The sequence below is a fragment of the Zingiber officinale genome, chromosome 7A, assembly GCF_018446385.1.
Source record: "Zingiber officinale cultivar Zhangliang chromosome 7A, Zo_v1.1, whole genome shotgun sequence".
Lineage (NCBI taxonomy): Eukaryota > Viridiplantae > Streptophyta > Magnoliopsida > Zingiberales > Zingiberaceae > Zingiber > Zingiber officinale.
In genome coordinates this window covers 17225956-17244823 of record NC_055998.1, presented here as the reverse complement: position 1 = coordinate 17244823, position 18868 = coordinate 17225956, and the positions used below count along the sequence as shown (strand labels likewise).

Here is an 18868-nt window from a genome sequence, read left to right as displayed (position 1 = left end):
CTTAATTGCAAGTCTCATTTGAAAGAAATATCTCTATAAATAAGTCATAATTAGGAATTAAATCGTGGTGTCTGAAAGATAACTGAATACCCATACCACTACACCATAATTCAGAGGCAAATATTGAATTAGATAATAATCTTAGTTAATTTTATTGATTATTCTTAGAAATAATTAATCTAGTCATATGAAAATTTTCTATCCATGATAAATGTTGAATTAGAGAGGAGCGGGAGGGTGTATGATAGAAATGCTTGATATTACAAAGCGAAATGAGAATCTTGTATGTAAAATAAAAAACATTTATTCCTAAGTTATGCATGATGACAATGATTAACCTAAACTGAAAATGCTGCCAGCTTTTTTAATCCGACAGATAAAGCATCTTCTGTGTATCGACGGATAAAACAACCCCAATTCCACAAGAAAACGCGTCGATATCTTCGAAGCCAAACAGCAGGCGACGCAGTCAAGCGGCGACTTCGCCCAGAGCCGCCGCGTGCTCCGGTGCGGCTCATCGACGACCCGATCGAACACGGAACAAGCGGCGGACCTTTCCTCCTCTGCCCTTCTTGGTATCATCTCCACTCGCCAGACGCGGACGTTTCGCGTTCGTATAAGAAGTCCCAACGCTCGCCCAGATTTTGCAGAAGCTCCTCCTGTGTGGGTTTTCAACGAACATTCTTGGATCTTTGTTGGCTTGGTAAGAGGTGAAAAAAAAGAGAGTTTTTTTTTTTTTTAAAAAAACTCTTTTGGGGGAGTTGGTTTTGGGAGAAGACGAAGTGGTGGGGGAGAGAGAAGAGAACATGCCCAGTTGCCACCTTCCGAACGGCTATAATTAGGGTGGTTTGCGTTGCTATTTACTGTAGTTAATATTATTGGGGGCAGAGAGATTACGACAGACAGAGATAAGAAAAGGAATATATCACACGGAGAGGAGAGGGAGGAACTGCCGGCGATCGAATTGATTAGTACGCTTTCAGCGGCTGCGTGATCTAATCGATTCAGGAAACATTCGGTGCGGATAATTTTTTGCTCGGAGGAGGCCAAAAGGAGGATCTTTCCGGGTGGAAAGTTGCTATCTTCTGCTAAGCTTTGCTTTCTCAAGTATGCCGGAGGGCGGCTGTCCTTATTGCTCCAAAAAGACGGATGATATGTGCGGGAACGTCTGCGGCGGGGTAATATTCTTTTCTGATCTCTAAGTTTCGAGATCTAAACTTCAGTTTTTCTCCCTTTTTCAAAATTGGATCTTTTCGAAATTTAGGTCATTCGTTCCCCTGTGCATGTATCTTACAATTGAAAATCTTATCGGCGTGACGCTCGAGCTTCTTGAATGCATGATGCTATCAACCAATATCACAAAATTAGGGATCTGTGTAGCATTGGAACTATTGAGCTCCTAATTGCGTCGATGCTTTTCACCAACTCTAAATTACTGTTTTTTGCTATGATGCAGGCTTCGAAAGCAGCGCTGAGCATGTCACGGCTTCGGTGCGCCCTCCAGGGCTTTGATCTTAGGGCATTGTCGCTTCTCCTGGTGGGCGTTCCCATTCTCATATTCATCATTTATGTCCATGGCCAGAAGATAACCTACTTCCTCCGCCCACTTTGGGAAGCCCCTCCAAAACCATTCAAGATGATACCCCATTACCACCACGAGAATGCCTCGATGGAGAAGCTGTGCAAGCTCCATGGTTGGGGTGTTCGGGAAATGCCAAGGCGTGTCTTTGATGCTGTTCTGTTCAGCAATGAACTTGACATCCTTGAAATCCGGTGGAATGAGCTCAGCCCCTATGTATCAGAGTTTATTCTCCTCGAGTCCAATTCAACATTCACCGGCTTGAGGAAGCCACTCGTTTTCGCAAAGAATCGCCACCGTTTCAAGTTCGCTGAGTCACGGCTGACTTATGGGACTGTTGGAGGCAGATTTGTGAAAGGAGAAAATCCTTTTGTTGAAGAGTCTTACCAGAGGGTTGCATTGGATCAGCTTATCAGGATTGCAGGCATCAGTGATGATGATCTGTTGATCATGTCTGATGTTGATGAGATCCCTAGCGGTCACACGATTAACTTACTAAGATGGTGCGATGAGATCCCTGAGAAGCTTCATCTCCAGCTTCGTAACTACCTTTACTCTTTCGAGTTCCACCTCGATGATGATAGCTGGAGGGCTTCAATTCATCGTTACAAATCTGGGACGACCCGGTATGCCCATTTCCGCCAGTCGGATGACCTGTTAGCTGATTCCGGATGGCACTGCAGCTTCTGCTTCCGGCGCATCAGCGAGTTCTCCTTCAAAATGAAGGCATACAGCCATGTTGATCGTGTTAGATTTGCCTACTACTTAAATCCTGCAAGAATTCAAGATGTCATATGCCATGGAGCAGATCTTTTTGACATGCTTCCTGAGGAGTACACTTTCCAGAAAATCATTGCCAAGTTGGGGCCAATTCCTAGTTCATACTCCGCCATCGATCTTCCAGGTTATCTAATCCAAAATGCTGCAAGATTCAGATACCTTCTTCCAGGAAACTGCAAAAGAGAACGTGACTGAGTGAATTTTGGGGCATCTTCATTTGGTGAGATGTCACAGAAATGTACCACCCACAAACTTCTTAAACGTAGGGCATATATTGAAGACAAGATCCCAACATGTGGTGGATGGTTTTTGCCAGAAAATGGATGAGCACTCTGATTATCATGTTTCATGCGTCTGCTCCCAGCTGAGCGAGCGCAGTCGACTGTAACTAGCATGAGAGATTGCCCATTTCTTCCTTAGTATGTGATATGAAGCCTCATTTTTGTAGGATCTAAAGGAGTGGCATTTCCATACATTCTGAGATTCTTTTCAGTAGGAATCCATTAATTCATGCATTCTTCTGTCCACTGACATAACTCTCTTTAAACTTTGCGATTGTAGCATACTCTGTGGTTGGAATTTTGTTTCTCATGAATTTGTACTTGTTTCAGTTTCTGACGATGCCTTTACAGTTACTAATTGAGGCCTCATTGTTATTATGCATGTAGCATACAAATCTCTACTGACAAACTTGTATTCTCTTTAATCTCTAACCTAATTACCGTTCTCTTGGCCTGACCTTCAAGTTTTATGACATAATATACAGACCTAGTGCATCAACAGTGCTCTTTTACTTGGCTAGAGTGATCATGATACAGTTTCTTTCCTTCACTTGTATAAATTTTTCTTGGAAAATAAAGAGACAAATAATATACCATAGATGAGCATATAGGCAAGTTTCTTATTCTGCTTCCTTTCATGGTGCAAATAGTCATATAAATAATAATTTTATATAGAAAATTTAAAATTTAAAATTACAATATATAAATATTTAAAGTCATAGTATATCAATAAATAGCTTAAATAAAAGGAAGATAGAACAGCCAACTGCAAGTCTTCAATTTCAAATCAAACGCATGACAAGCTCCCTCACAAACTTCATTTGATATCTGAAACCTAAACATACAGAGTTTACATATTGTGTTCCTTATGCAGCACAACATTAGCTCATTTAGGATTATGTGCAAGTTTAAAATACCTTAAAAATCCAACAGGAGTTGTGGGAGAATTCTCTCCAAATGAGTAGGTTCAATTTTATTTGTACCCTCCGCTTCAGCAATTATAGTAGTGCGCTCAATTGCCTCTACAAAGAAGAGAATTTCTCTTAAATCATTTATCAAGACACTACAAAAAATAATCAAAATGCAAAATACCTGTGATGAACAGCCGGAGAAGTTCGCAGCTTACACTCAGAGCACTATGATTAGCTGCAGAAGGAAAGAATCATCTTAGCTCACATAACACAGGTAGAAAAAATATGTAAGCAGGGACTTTTTGTCTTGCAATGATCATATTGCACAATGAGTTCCAGTAGAAGAGTAGATCATTGCTAATGCATTATGTTCGATGATGTTTATGTGCCAGTTGTGCTGGTGAATCTAGTAGCAAGTTGTGTAGCAGGCAATGGTTTAAGCTGTACAAGTTATCGAAATTTATTTACCTCACAGTGTGAGTTAAGCTGCCTTTTAATACTATGGCCGGTAGCCCAAACTTTTAAGTTATATTCACCAAAATGTGCATGCATTAGCATTTCATTTTTGGTCTTATTTTGTGAGTGTCTATCCAATTATGTTGGGTGTCACTAAAGAGCTTGTGATAAATGAATCAGACCTACAAGTTCATTTATACTTGAAATGAAGATCCACTAAAAATCAAGTAAATCCTTTCTTCTTAACAGATGGATTTGAAATACCTGTAGTTGGTCGACTCTTGTTGGATGCCCCAGCACCAACCTGACAACCAACATGATATCTATTAAGATCTTTAAATTTGTTGGCTATTCACAAGCGATAGCATCACAAGGACTAAAAACTAGCGTTGGCTATAATGAAAGGGAGAGTTTATACTTCAGCCAAAGGCAAGTCTTTTAAAAATGCAACTGTATCTAGTGTACTCCTACATTTTGAGGAATTAATTTCAAGAACAATAACACAAACATAAGTGCAAATTGCTAGCAAAGGAACTAACAGCAGCCAATTGTGACAGTTAATTGAGGGAGAAAAGAGTCTAAATGGAAAGCAAGAACAAAATAGCAACAAACCTCAACATCAACAACTTCAGTTTCTTCATCCCGCTCGGCTGAGCTGCTCCAAACCAACTTGAAAATTGCATGAATAAGATCCTGAAAACACAAAAAGATCAAATTTTGTCAAACAAGAGAAAACCAATTCCACCTCAAAGCAATATGTGGAGACACTTTGGACTCACAGGATCAAAACTGGTTTCCATCTTGAATCTAGTCTCGAGCAATCTAGTTTGAGCTAAAGACTGCAAGGGTCGCGCATACAGGTTAGACGTGTACTGACCAATTCAAACTAACAAAATAGCATGCACTATGGTTAGACTTACTAAGTTGTTGCCATGACGATTGATAAGGCAACAAAAAGGTCTTCATGTAGAAAGGGAGCAACAATGTGCTACATTTACTCAGATGAAAATTGAGGGAGAAGAATAAAACTAATAAATGACATACAAATCCTTATTGTTATATTCATTTTTTGCATCATTTATCCTCCCTTCATATCTTTCATTTAAGTAAAGTGACACTTGGTGTTGGGGAATGGCTATTATAGAAGCAACTAATTGGAGAAGAGGTAGTGTGACCTCTGATCACAAAACTTTAAATTCTTCTTTAACCCAAGCCAAGCCATTTATGCGTGTACCCTTCCAAACCATTGTCCAAAATCTAAAGGAATTTATAACACATGATGTGACAAAGGATACTTATCTAATACAAACTCAATAATTCTAAACCTATATGGCCTTACAATCAACTAAACTTTGTATAATGAGCTTCTATTTATCAATAATTTTAGGGTTAATACATGAATCTAGCATAATGTTTAGGGTTTTCTTAAATTTAGCATAAGTTCTAAAAGTTATCAAATGTAGTGCAAACACTATTTAGCATTTAAAAATAGCTTCCATAAAACATTTATCCTATTGTGATTAAACAAATGACGTGACATCTACCTGGCACCATGCCAGGTCAGATAAGTTGCAAAGTCCACATCCAAAAGAATTATTTAAACCATTCAACCTATTTACTTACTAATCACAGATCAAACCCGATATAAACCCCAAATAAAGTAAATTGATTATGCTCAACCTCTCGTGAGAGCCATTTGGATCAACAACTAGTATGCGGGTTGTCATAGTCATATATGTCCAATAGCATGCTCTGCAAAGGGCTACTCTTGCTATGCAGCCTCACCACTCTATGTCAAACTCGATGGTCATAGACACCATCTTTGTCTCCACAATGTTGGTCATCCTCATCCTCCTCATCACTAAGATACTATTGGAAAGGTAATATAGGAAGTGGTATAATGAGATAAATTGTGTGAACTCTTTCAAGAGCTCCTCTGTGATGCGGCAAGAGTTGATATTGAAGGGCTTGATTTGACAAGAGATCAAGTGAGAAGCGATCATCGAGGCAACATGGCAGCTGAGCGAGTAGATGACCATTGGCTGTAACAAGTCAAGTGTCATCTTGATATGGTAAGTCATTGTAATATTAACTCCAAAGAACTTTAATGTTCTGCAAAACAACAATCATTTCACCTCGTTAGATGAGCTAGTTACTAAGATGACCACAACATTAACCTCATCCTCAATAAAGCATATTGTAACCAACTCATCTAAGAGTGTCGCTCAATCTAAAAACTTGCTTCCCAACTTACAGATTGTCACCAACTCATGTACATACCCCATGATAACATCTCCAATCAACACACAATAGTCATGCACCCCTAGGCTGAAGCAACCTCTTAATTTTACCTTTACATCTCCAAAGGCTCCACTATAAAGATTATGATTACCAATAAAACTACAATGCCCAAACAATATGGAGACTAGCCCATATAAAAAAAAAATGGGGTAAGAGTCTACTTTGATTTATGAACTTGATTCCCAATGTAGATCAACTCAATTGAAACCTATCGATTGCTATGGCATATGACCTGTTATAGAAGGATGACAATGATAGGAATTCATCAAGGAGGGTAAGGGAGAGAAGGGACAAGTAGGGTAGCAAATATCTAGCCATGGCATGAGATCTTCGCATATGGCTTGATGCCCAAAAAAATCAACCACACGAAACAGGACCGCATCCAATGTTTTCAAACTGAACATTTTCAAAAAACTTTCACGATTAGAAACAAACCAAGCAGTAAAGGAAACCATAAATAAAAATCGAATTTTCATAATCAACCACAAGTTTTTATATTAGCGACAAATAATAAAAGAGATAAACACACACAGCGTATAAAACCCTAATACATAGAAAAATAAACGATAAAACACAAAGCATGAAATTCTCATAAAGTTCATTAAGTGTTAGCCTTCTCCTGGTAGTAATCAGCACAGACCCGTAGAAATCTAAAAAAAACTTTCTCTTGTGGCAGTGAAGCGGCAAGAGAAGAGGGTGAAGGATTGACAAGGAAAACTGAAATGCTTATAAGACGATCACAAAACAAGCAAAACGCTATCAATTTCCAGAAAAAAAAACAACTATCAACTGCGCAATCACATTTTACTGCAATCTGCTAAACACCAATAGATGGGCATGGTTCCTATGTAGCAACAAAGAAGAGTGAGAAACATGTTACCCCAATGCTACATGGGGGGAAAAAATCATAATACTGCAAGAACCAAGGTCTTACACGCGGGAGGCACACAAATTCTACTGCCCAGGAGATTCTGTCACTCCAAGTAAGAAAAAGGAAAGGTCTTCCGCTTCCGAGGAAGAAATCTTCCGGCGGCGATGGCACCGTACGCGGGCCGCGGTGAGATCGAAAGATGGGGAGCGCTTCGGTGTACCGACGTCGCTTCGAACGAAGAGAGGGTCCGAGACACAAATGCCCGATCGGAGGAGTGATCTTGAACGTTTACTTTAATGAAAATTGATGAGTTAAAAAAAAAAATCCATTCTTAAATAATGCCAGCCCAAGACTTAGGTGATGTTTGTTTTACGGATTTAGGAATGAGGAAATATATTCATTTTCATGATGATAAAAGATGAATATGTTTATCTTTAGTACTCCCGTCAATTTTTTTCAGGGCTAATATGGAGTAGGTAAATCATGGACGACTACAAATTTTTGGAATAGTGACTAACACATAAGAGAGATATTTATCTCGACTTTGTCGAGATTCAAACCTCAGACCTCATGGTGACAACACCTCATGTGCTAGTCACTAGACCATCCCTAGGGGACCAATCTTATATTTGGTTGATGGGAATGAAATTGAAATTTAGAAATAAAACCCCAAAATTTGGATATTAATGAAACCCACCATCTCCCTTAGGTTTCGATAAGAATGAGAATGAGAATTATATTTTAGACAGAAATAACCTTAATATATTTGTTTAGTTTTTCTTTCATATCACTTTCTCTCTCCTTATTATCTCTCAACGTACTTTCTCTCTCCTTCTATCATCACTTTCTCTCTTATTATATTTTCTCTCTTCTTAATCTCTCTCATCACACATTCTCTCTCCTCATTTTCTCTCAACACATTTTTTCTCTCTCTCATTATATTATACTTTCTTTCTCATCATGTTTCTCTCCCATCACACTTTTTCTCTCATCACACTTGCTCACTCCTCATCCTCTCTCACCATATTTTCTCTCCCATCATACTCTCTTTTTTCCTTTTTTCTCTCATTACATTTTCTCTCTCATCATACTTTCTCTCTCTTCAATTTCTCTCATCACACTTTCTTTCCTCATTTTCTTTCATCACACTATCTCTCTTTTCATTCTCCCATCATACTTTCTCTTTTTTCATATTTTCTCATCATGCTTTCTCTCCCATCACTCTCCTCTTTTTTTCTCATCATACTTTCTTTCTCATTGTATTTTCTCTCTTCTTAATCCCTCCCATCACACAATCTCTCTCCTCATTGTCTCATAATACTTTCTCTCTTTTCATTCTCTCCCATCATACTTTCTCTCTCATCCTCTCTCATGCCCTCTTCCATCAAACTTTCCCTCTTTTTATTCTTTCCCATCATACTTTCTCTCTCCTTAATCTCTCCCATCATACATTCTCTCTCCTCATTGCCTCTCATAATACTTTCACTATCTTCATTCTCTCCCATCATATTTTCTCTCTCATTATAATTTGTCTCTCATTCTCTCTCATCATGCTCTTTTCCATCAAACTTTTCCTCTCTTCATTTTTTCCCATCATACTTTCTCTCTCATTATTCTCTTTCATTGTTTTTTTCTCTTACATTCAACTTTCTCTCATATCTAATTTTTTCTCTTATTTTCTTCTAAGGGTCAAAAAGGAAATTTTAGTTTATTCCGCTAGAAAATATTCAACTAACCAAACATTATTTTTATGAGTGATATCCATTCCCATACCCATTCTCATTCTATAATACTATAATTCCTATTCTCATTCCAATTCCTAGGAAAGAACAAAACGTCACCTAAGATAATTTTAAAAGTTAGATGCATTCACATATGAGACAATGTTCTCCCCTAGGATGCCCAGTTAATTAGAAGCTGAGTTTTGTTAGGGGTAAAAGATTAAGTTTAGATAGGTACATGTTCTTGGGGGAAAAAAATTCCCCTCACTCTCTAATCACTTAGTGGTTGGTTACAAGCTTACCCCATGATTTACTTCCGTTCACATAACCTGAGGACAGGCTGTGAGGGATATCTGGGGCGATAATCATCTTTTACTATATATTTTGGTCCCACAGAATGTCCAGTTGGCTAGAGGATGACAGATTTAATACAATAGACTCCTATCACCCCTAACCAACTTGCAGTTGGCTATGTTAGCCCTGTGTTACCTCCATTCACATAACTTGAGAATGAACTGTGAGACGAGCCTGAAGTGAGCATAATCACCTTTTGCTACAATGTTGTGAGACCCCATGAGTTGGTGCAGTTGGTATTTGTATGAATGTATGCTCTAATAGCTCTCAAAGTCAATTTCTAGCGGGTGTAAAATGTCTAATTGGATGTCTAACATCCCCATGCAAAGGGTGTTGGATTGTGTGGACCAGCTGGGGGGGGGGGGGGGGAATAGACAACCTGCAATTTTATTAGCTCTTTCTCTAGCTTTCTATTTAGTAATGACACACTCAATTAATTAAAAATAAATAACAAAAACATAAAGTAAGAAGAGAGTTTTTTTTTACTTGGTTACAACTAGAGCCGTCAATTTGGGTTAGGCCCGTCGGGTTGGCCCGCCCCGCCAAACAATTTAAGCGGGTTGGGTTGGAATTTTATCAACCCAAGTTTGTCGCGGGCCGACCCGCCTAGGCCCGCGACTCGCGCGGGTCGGCCCGCGGGTTGAGAAACACATGTAAGCAGTTTATATTAGTAGTCAATGCTGCAACTGCGAGAGTACCAAAGGTTAAATTGTAGCATTTCATTATCTTCTTCATTGAGAGGAATACTAATTAGGAAAAGCTCATACTTATGAAGTTCGGTGTGATAGACAAAAGTTACAGAAATGTATATGCGCACAAAGTCGATTAATCTTAAAAGTAGATGACCTTCTTAAAAGTAGATGACCTTCTTATTTGATTCGTTTACACACGCACAGCCAGGGTACCACTGATCTAAACTGCTCGATGCATAGCCAGGAGTCCTAATTACTATTCCTCTTCATTGCACAATTTTATGCCAGTTTATTATCTTTCTTTGTTATAATTTTAAAATAAAAATAGTACTTTTGACCCAACATAAGTACTTGTTTATGTCCATTTATATTTAAAATACTTGTTTATGAATGATCAATGATATGCTCAAGGAAAAAAACTCAAGGAAAATCTCAAGGATAGACACATAAAGTCATGACCCACCATTTCACTTTTTGTGGGCCCCATCACTTTATGTGTCTATCATTGAACTTTTCCTTGAGTTTTTTTCCTTGAGCATATCATTTTTCTTTATGAATACATTTGATTGATAAAACATTTTCGAAGTAAAACATTGAAAATATGAACTATTTTTTTAATTTTTTTTTAAAAAAATTTGATAGGCCCGCCGCCTTGGATTGGGTTGGATTGGAAATTTCCCAACTCGCCAAATTGACAGCCCGCCCCGCCCCCCGCCCCACGCCCCACCAAATGGTTGGCCCGCCACGGGCAAACCCACCCCGCCATGGGTTGACCCGTCTGACAGCTCTAGTTACAACCTATATCATTGTTAATCCGAGGCAATTCAAAGCACTAGCAGAAAATCCTTCTTCAACAACAGTTGGAGATGAAAAAGTCCTTTATTGTTAGCTAAAGCCCTAGAGCCAATCATTTGATGATTGTATTTTGAACTTGTTGTATCATATTCTATATAAATAATAAAGGCATTTGGTTTTTGGTTATTATACTTACTTGTATTGGTGCCAAATAAACTAAGTATAATAACGTCCTTGAGTAGAAGGTTCTCACCTATATCAATCAGTTAGTTGAACCGATAGTGAGATGATATAGGGAACACTACTCTTAATCATTCCTAGTCGAGTATTAACATTCAGGGACAATGTTAATGCAATAAGACTAGCATGTAGGTCAACTCGACGACTTGATCTCACAAGTCATGGATATAGAGATATCAAGTTGACACATGGGTATGCATTGGAGAATGTATACTGAATGACCCGCTATGAGAAAGTATCATGGATCGTTATATGAGTGTCATATACTTTCTCATGTGGATATTAGTATGATTACTAGTCCTTAGACCTGAAGTCACCATGGTTCCCTACATAAGGAGTTATGTACTTAAGTTTCGTTAAACGTCACCCGTAACTGGGTGGACTATAAAGGCAATTACTGGGTATGTAACAAATTATGCGGAGCATAATTCATGGATGGACTTTAAAGGCAAGTGGGTCTTTAAGAGAAAGACTGACATGGATGGACTTATCTATAAGGGTCGCTTAGTAGCTAAAGGTTTCAAGCAGATTTATGGTATTGACTATGATGAGAGCTTTTCTCTAGTAGCAATGTTTAAGTCCATTCGGATTATGCTTGCTATTGCAGCCTACCATGACTATGAGATATGGCAGATGGATGTCAAAACCACGTTTCTGAATGGAAACTTACTCGAGGATGTGTACATGACACAACCTGAGGGTTTTGTAGATTCACAGCATACTAGCAGAGTATGCAAGCTGCATAGGTCCATTTATGGACTAAAGCAAGCTTCTCGGAGTTGGAATCTTCGATTCGATGATGCAATCAAACAGTTTGGTTTTATCAAGAACGAAGATGAACCTTGTGTCTACAAGAAGGTTGTAGGGGACATAGTTGTCTTCCTCATATTGTATGTGGATGACATACTGTTCATTGGGAAGGACATCCTTATGCTTCAGTCTGTCAAGACATGACTAGGGAGTTGCTTCTCAATGAAGGACTTAGGTGAGGCATCCCACATTCTAGGGATACAGATCTATAGAGATAGATCTAAGAGATTGCTTGGCCTAAGTCAGAGTACATACATTGACAAGGTACTCCTTCGGTTTACCATGCAGAACTCCAAGAAGGGATTTCTGCCGATGTCACATGGAATGAGTCTTTCGAAAACTCAAGGTCCCTCTTCTAGAGAGGAGAGAGACCGCATGGATCAGATCCCTTATGCCTCAGCGATAGGATCGATCATGTACGCCATGCTATGTACTCGACCTGATGTCTCGTATGCTTTGAGCATGACGATTAGATACCAGTCAGATCCAGGTGAAAGTCACTGGATAGCGGTCAAGAATATTCTTAAGTACTTAAGAAAGACTAAAGAATATTTCTTGATATATGGAGGTAATGATGAGCTAGCTGTAAAGGGTTACAGTGATGCTAGCTTCCAGACCGACTAGGATGACTATAGATCACAGTCGGGGTTCGTGTTTTGCATTAATGGTGGTACTGTGAGCTGAAAGAGTTCGAAGCAGGACACAGTAGCTGATTCTACGACAGAGGCCGAGTATATTGCTGCATCAGAGACAACAAAGGAGGCAGTTTGGATTCGCAAGTTCATCACTGAACTTGGGGTGGTTCCTAGCATTGCTGACCCTATTGAGCTCTATTGTGACAACAATGGAGCTATAGCACAGGCGAAGGAACCTCGCTCACACCAGCGGACCAAACACATACTACGGCGCTTCCATCTCATTCGAGAGATCATCGAGAGAGGAGATGTGAAGATTTGCAGAGTACCTACAGAGGCTAACATCGCAGATCCCTTGACCAAGACTTTGGCACAGAGGAAGCATGATGGTCACACTAGGTCATTGGGGCTTAGAGCCTACACTGATTGGCACTAGTGCTAGCGGGAGATTGTTAGCTAGAGCCCTAGAGTCAATCATTTGATGATTGTATTTTGGACTTGTTGTATCCATATTCTATATAAATAAAGGCATTTGGTGTTTGGTTATTATACTTACTTGTATTGGTGCCAAATAAACTAAGTATAATAACGTCCTTGAGTAGAAGGTTCTCACATATATCAATCGGTTAGTTGAACCGATAGTGAGATGATATAGGGAACACTACTCTTAATCAATCCTAGTCGAGTATTAACATCCAGGGATAATGTTAATGCAATAAGACTAGCATGTAGGTCAATTCGATGATTTGATCTCACAAGTCATGGATATAGAGATATCAAGTTGACACATGGGTATGCATTGGAGAATGTATACTAAATGACCCGCCATGAGAAAGTATCATGGATCGTTATATGAGTGTCATATACTTTCTCATGTGGCTATTAGTATGACTACTAGTCGTTAGACCTGAAGTCACCATGGTTCCCTACATAAGGAGTTATGTACTTTAGTTTCGTCAAAAGTCACCCGTAACTGGGTGGACTATAAAGGCGATTACTGAGTATGTAACAAATTATGCGGAGGGATGTGAGTGATGTAGATGGGATCTATCCCTCCTATATGACGGGAGAGACATCGGTATTCTTGATAGAGTGAGACCACGAAGTGCATGGCCATGCCCAAATGAGTCAATATGAGATATTGAGCTCATTTGATTGAGTGAGTCTACTTGGAGTTCAAGATTTATATTGATTAGAGGATGACACGGTCTATGCCTCGCATTGATCAATCTAGATGTCTAGGATAGAAGGATGCTTGTCATATATTGTGAGGAGTCACAATTAGTAGTCACAAGGTGATGTTGGATCTCAACATTCTTGTAACTTGGGTAGTAATGATGTATTGCTAGATACCGCTCATTACTTATATTTCTAAATGAGTTTAGGGGCATTGCCAACGTTACAAGAACCTATTGGGTCACACATAAAGAACAAGTGGATCGAGATTAGGTTCATATGATGAACCAAGAGGATTAGATTCATTTGATGAATCAAATTGGATTAAGAGTAATCCTAATTGGGCTAATTGAGTTGGACTCAAGTTGATTCATGTGTTCAATGAGTCTAATTTAGATTATGACTCATTGAATCAATTTAATTAAATGAATTAGATTCATTATATTAAATTGGCTTGAATTAAATGGTTGGATTAGATCAACCATGAGAGAGATTAAGTCAAGTTTGACTTGACTTGAGAGGAAGATGAAGAGTCAAGTTTGACTTGACTTTATGCCACCTCATTGGTGAGTTTGCATTAAGTGGACCAATGATGATGCTCCACATCATCATGGTTACTTAAGTGAAGTGCCACCTCATGGGAGTTACCAAGAGTTGTGACTCTTGGTATCCCATGGAGGTTACAAACCACTTAATTAGATGAAAAGAGTTTCATTTTGCAAGAGTAACTCTCATTCAAGTGATCTTCCTCCTCCTAAGCTCTCTTCTTGCTCCTTCTCTTCTCTTGGTCGTGGGTTTCAAGCAAGGGAGAAGAAAGGAGAGTGAATCTAATACAAGAAGAAAGGTTAGTGAAAGTCATATAGAGATTTTAGAGGAGTGTGTTCTCTTCTTTTCTTTTCTTCTTCTTCCAATCCTACCCGAGAGCCCTAGAGAGTGCTAGCACACTTGTGGTGCTCTCTTCTCCATCCTTGAGTGTTAGAGAACACTTCTTGTTCGTGTGGATATCACTAGAGAGTTGTCTACGTTGACAACTTTGAGATCCGGCATACCGTTGGACGAGCGAGATTTGTGAGGGCACGCTTCAAAGCTATAAAATGTTTTTTCCTTTGTAGATCTACTGTAGATCATAGTTTGAAACTCGTACTTGTATTTTCGCAAGTTTTCTTCGCACGGATCCAATGGCTAGGGGGTTTCGGGGTTTTCGCGACGCGAAAAAGCGGTTTTCGCGGCCCGAAAAACCCAACATTTATAGCAGTTGGAAGCTCAGAATGAAATTATATGAATATAGAATTGAAAAGCAAGTGCATGTGTTGTTTTATTTCGAGTTTAAGGGGTTTCTTATAACCTCTAGTTGAAACCGTTGGTTGACGTGACAACTGAGGTGCCTCAGTTGTGCTAAATATGATCCATGCACAATGGCGCTTTTCTGATCTAATGGCATCGGAGACACCTCTGTGCATTGAAGGCATCTCGGTTGTGCTGAGATGGACTCTACACTTATCTCTGCTGAAATGACTCCTGCTCTTTGGAGGCGCCTCAGTTTAGCTGAGACGTATCGACTCCTGTTCATCTGAGGCGCCTCTAATCAACTGAGGCACCTCAGGTCTTCGCATCAGCAGGGTGCCTCCGCCTGAGAGTGGTCAAGTATAGATTTGACCATTCCCTCTTTCGCTCAGCTGGGTGACGGTTCAGTCGTCTGAAGTTGAGCTCAATTAAATCCAACTCTGACATTCTCTTTGAGCAAACTTTCTCCTAGATTCTCATCCCTCGAATGCGTTGCCCGCATCCTTCTCGCTCCACCAGTATATTCTACCACAGTTACTTGTCCTTCAAATGTATCGAGCCCATCGACTTCCATCACGTGTCATCCTTCTTACTCGCCGTGTCTTCCTTTCGACTTTTTATATTTCTAAGTCCCTGCACATTTAGATACAAAATATTAAATACACAGGGCCTAATTTACTCATTTGATCAATATCAAAATTAACCCGGGGTACTTACAATATCTTTCTTTTTTATTTACATCAACTTGAGTTAAAATTAGGAAAAATAAACAATAAACAATTTAAAACAATATATATATATATAATGAGAAATGATAGAGAAAATATTTAAAATTTTTTTTAGGGGGATAGATGATCCAGAGTTTTGTATTTTTAACGAAATTATTTTGTAAATAAAATAATTCTTAGAAATTAAACCTCAGGATTGTCAAAAATAATTTAAAAATTACTTTTAATTTTTTAAAAATCATGAAAATTTTTGTCCATGTAAAAAAAAATCAATCTAATTATAAATAAAATTTTCACATGGAAATTATTTTTCTTATAACTAAAATAAATATTTTTATACAGAAATAATTATTTTTAAAATTAAATACTTAAAAATAAATTGACATGTCAAAATAACTTGTCAATTTTTTTAACATTTATCTACAGAAAAATTAAGTTTTTTTAAAAATAATCATTGAAAGATTTTTAATTTTAAAAATTTGATTTTTGATAAAAATTCATAAAAAAATTATTTAGCAATTAAAAAATTAAAATTTTTTCCCACTAACCGATAAAATAGTGTTTATTACAGAAAAAAATTTAAAACTTAAAATCAGATAAAAATTCTACGAAAATCAATTTTTCCAAAAAAAAACTTAACCAAATTAAATTTCAGCTTAAGACAATTCAATTGACCAGACCAAATGCGGGACAGCCCTGGGCTGTAGCCCAGCCCTGTTTGAGATCTGTCTCCTATGAGGAGCTCCCTAGTTGAGGAGAGAGCGGAGAAGTGAGCAGACGAAATCGTAATTTATGGCTGCCTTTAGGCAATCTGTTCAGGACAAGTAAACTTGTCCAATTAGTCATTTTATATAACTCTCTATATACTTTATTTTTCTTCAAAATAGTCTTCTATTAAAATTAGTAATAAACGATTTGAAATTACTACACACTATCGGAACATAGCTAGCATTGGATCTATAAAAATTATTTCTCTATGAGAACAATTTTGATAAAATTATTTCTCTTTAATTTCTTTGTTCAGCTTATGTTGTTTGATCTGTTTTTAATTTATGTAACACAAAGGACTAAGGTTGTGTGGTTGCCGAGTTCTTCACTGAGATGTTTACTTAAGGTATTTGCTAAGATTTTGTCCAGGCTATACACATCTCTGATATCTTTGATTGATTAGTTTATCTGCAAATATAACCTTTGAGATTATTTTTGTTCTCTTGTTTGAACGATTTCATAAAAAGGCAGTTAACGGACTGTAGCTTTGCATTGTCAATTATTTAACAGCTTCTGTAGCTATTTTCCCTACTGTTTTAATAATCATCAGTTTGTTTGATCAAATGATTCTTGAGAGTCATTGCAAATGGGTTTGTTAATCTATCTAAATAATGTCGGGGTAACTAGCTTCCTACGCAGAAGTCGTCACAGATGTTGATGGGTGCAGTTGACCACTACGTCTCCTAAAGCAAACCTTCTTCAATGTGTAGTAATATTGTTGAGTTAGTTAGTGTTTGCCCTCCAATATAATGTTGCTTTATTGATTTTAGTTAATGTAAACATGATTATGAGGTTAGAAATGGGAAGGAAATAAAGAGGTGGAGAAGAATAGTTTTTTAGTTTTATCGTTGGTTTAAATTATAACACATATATTGATGTTGTGGACATATGTATGAGGAGAGACTCTCTCTCACGCGTGAGTACGTAGAGGAGTGCAAATTCAGGGCCAAGATTTTCACTAAATCAAGTTGACTCGTGTGTGAGCATGACCTACGCGCGTCGAATGTCAGATTGGTCGAGACAAAATTTGTCCAAAAGAATTAATGAACCAACATTTTGCCGCCTAAATTTTTTTTTTCTACCTGCATGCTCAAGAGTGTAACGGAAGTATTAATATGAAATTAATGATAATTCCATAAAATCTCGCCATTAATGACGACATAAACTCATTAATGGTGATTTCGTAACGTCTTGGCATTAATGGTGACATTAAACTCATTAATAATTATTCCGTAACGTCTCAACATTAATGAAGACATTAAATCCATTAATGGCAACATTAAACCCAACATTAAATGACTATAATTTGGTCATTCATACTGGCAAAGTGAGAGCTCCTATATAAGGAGGCTAGATCTTGAGCAAAGTGGAAAGGAGCGGAAGAGAACAAAAGCGAAAGCGATAGCAAAAAAAATTCCTCTAGCATCATTTCTCGATTCTTTTCTCTCAGTCGTGCATCCGTTAAGCTAAACTATTCATAATAGCACTCAGATACATTTTCAGTTCACCATGAACAACCAGTACTTGGTTCTGTGCGTGGTTCTACTGTTGTATTATGGAAATAGATAACCCGAGAGAACCTTGAAGCACAGCCAAAGGTAGGGCGAATTGGAAATTGTGTTGAGCGCAGGCTTCGACATCTTCCTTAACCTGCGCGCGTCAAATGCCAGACCGGTTGAGGCACAATGTACTTAAAAGAATGAACCAACGTTTTGCCACCTAAATATCTTTTTTCAACCAACTCAAGAGTGTAACGGAAGTATTAATCGACATTAATGATGATATTAAACTCATTAATGGTGATTTCATAATATCTCTACATTAATGACGATATTAAACCCATTAATAATAATTTTGTAACATCTTGACATTAATGAAGACATTAAACCCAACTTTAAATGATCATAATTTGGTCATTCATTGCAGGTAAGATGAGAGCTCCTATATAAGGAGATTTGATCTTGAGCAAAGTGGAGAGGAGTGAAAGAGAAGTGAAAGTGAGAGCAATAACAAAAGAATTCCTCCACCATCATTCCCTGATTCTTTTCTCTCAGTCATGCATCCGCTCGGCTGAAGCATTCGTGATAATACTCAGGTGTATTCTCAGTTCACCACGAATAACTAGTATTGGGTTGTGTGAGTGGTTCTGTCGTTGTATTCTAGGAAACAGACGACCCGAGAGAACCTCGAAGCACAGTCAGAGGTGGGGTGAATATGTTTCAAGGAAACTGTATTGAGCACAGATCTCGATTCGGCTGCGCATTGCATCTATTCTAAGACTCAGACCACCGGAATCTTGGCAAAACCAACCCCGCAAGCAACTTGAGATTATCTACTCAGGTCATCACAATAGATAAGTTAGAGTTGATTTTATGTAATTTTAGTTCAGTAATTTTCCCCAAAATCTCTAGCATATTGTCCAACAATCTTAAAATAGATTCGATTCTATTGAGATGACCACAAAACAAAGTGTTGAGATGCAATAG

General features: G+C 38.1%; 2 protein-coding genes across 3 annotated transcripts; one reads left to right on the top strand and one right to left on the bottom strand.

Moving 5' to 3' along the window:
- Positions 1-431: 431 nt before the first annotated feature.
- On the top strand, positions 432-2974 carry LOC122001068 (beta-1,4-mannosyl-glycoprotein 4-beta-N-acetylglucosaminyltransferase-like). The gene is made up of 2 exons (XM_042555645.1): positions 432-1178; positions 1457-2974. The coding sequence occupies exons 1-2, from the start codon at positions 1110-1112 to the stop codon at positions 2552-2554; spliced, it is 1167 nt and encodes a 388-aa protein (XP_042411579.1). The 5' UTR covers positions 432-1109; the 3' UTR covers positions 2555-2974.
- A 422-nt stretch (positions 2975-3396) lies between these two features.
- LOC122001067 (protein MHF2 homolog) lies at positions 3397-7464 on the bottom strand. 2 transcript variants are annotated; one of them, XM_042555643.1, is made up of 7 exons: positions 7243-7464; positions 4787-4846; positions 4620-4700; positions 4272-4311; positions 3733-3786; positions 3558-3662; positions 3397-3475 (listed from the first exon to the last, which is right to left on the bottom strand). In XM_042555643.1, exons 2-6 carry the CDS (start codon positions 4805-4807, stop codon positions 3559-3561), a joined length of 300 nt encoding a protein of 99 aa, XP_042411577.1. In that variant the 5' UTR covers positions 4808-4846; positions 7243-7464; the 3' UTR covers positions 3397-3475; position 3558. The 2 variants fall into 2 exon arrangements, with proteins under 2 accessions (XP_042411577.1, XP_042411578.1); XM_042555644.1 differs by having other exon boundaries at positions 3397-3468.
- Between the last annotated feature and the right edge of the window lie 11404 nt (positions 7465-18868).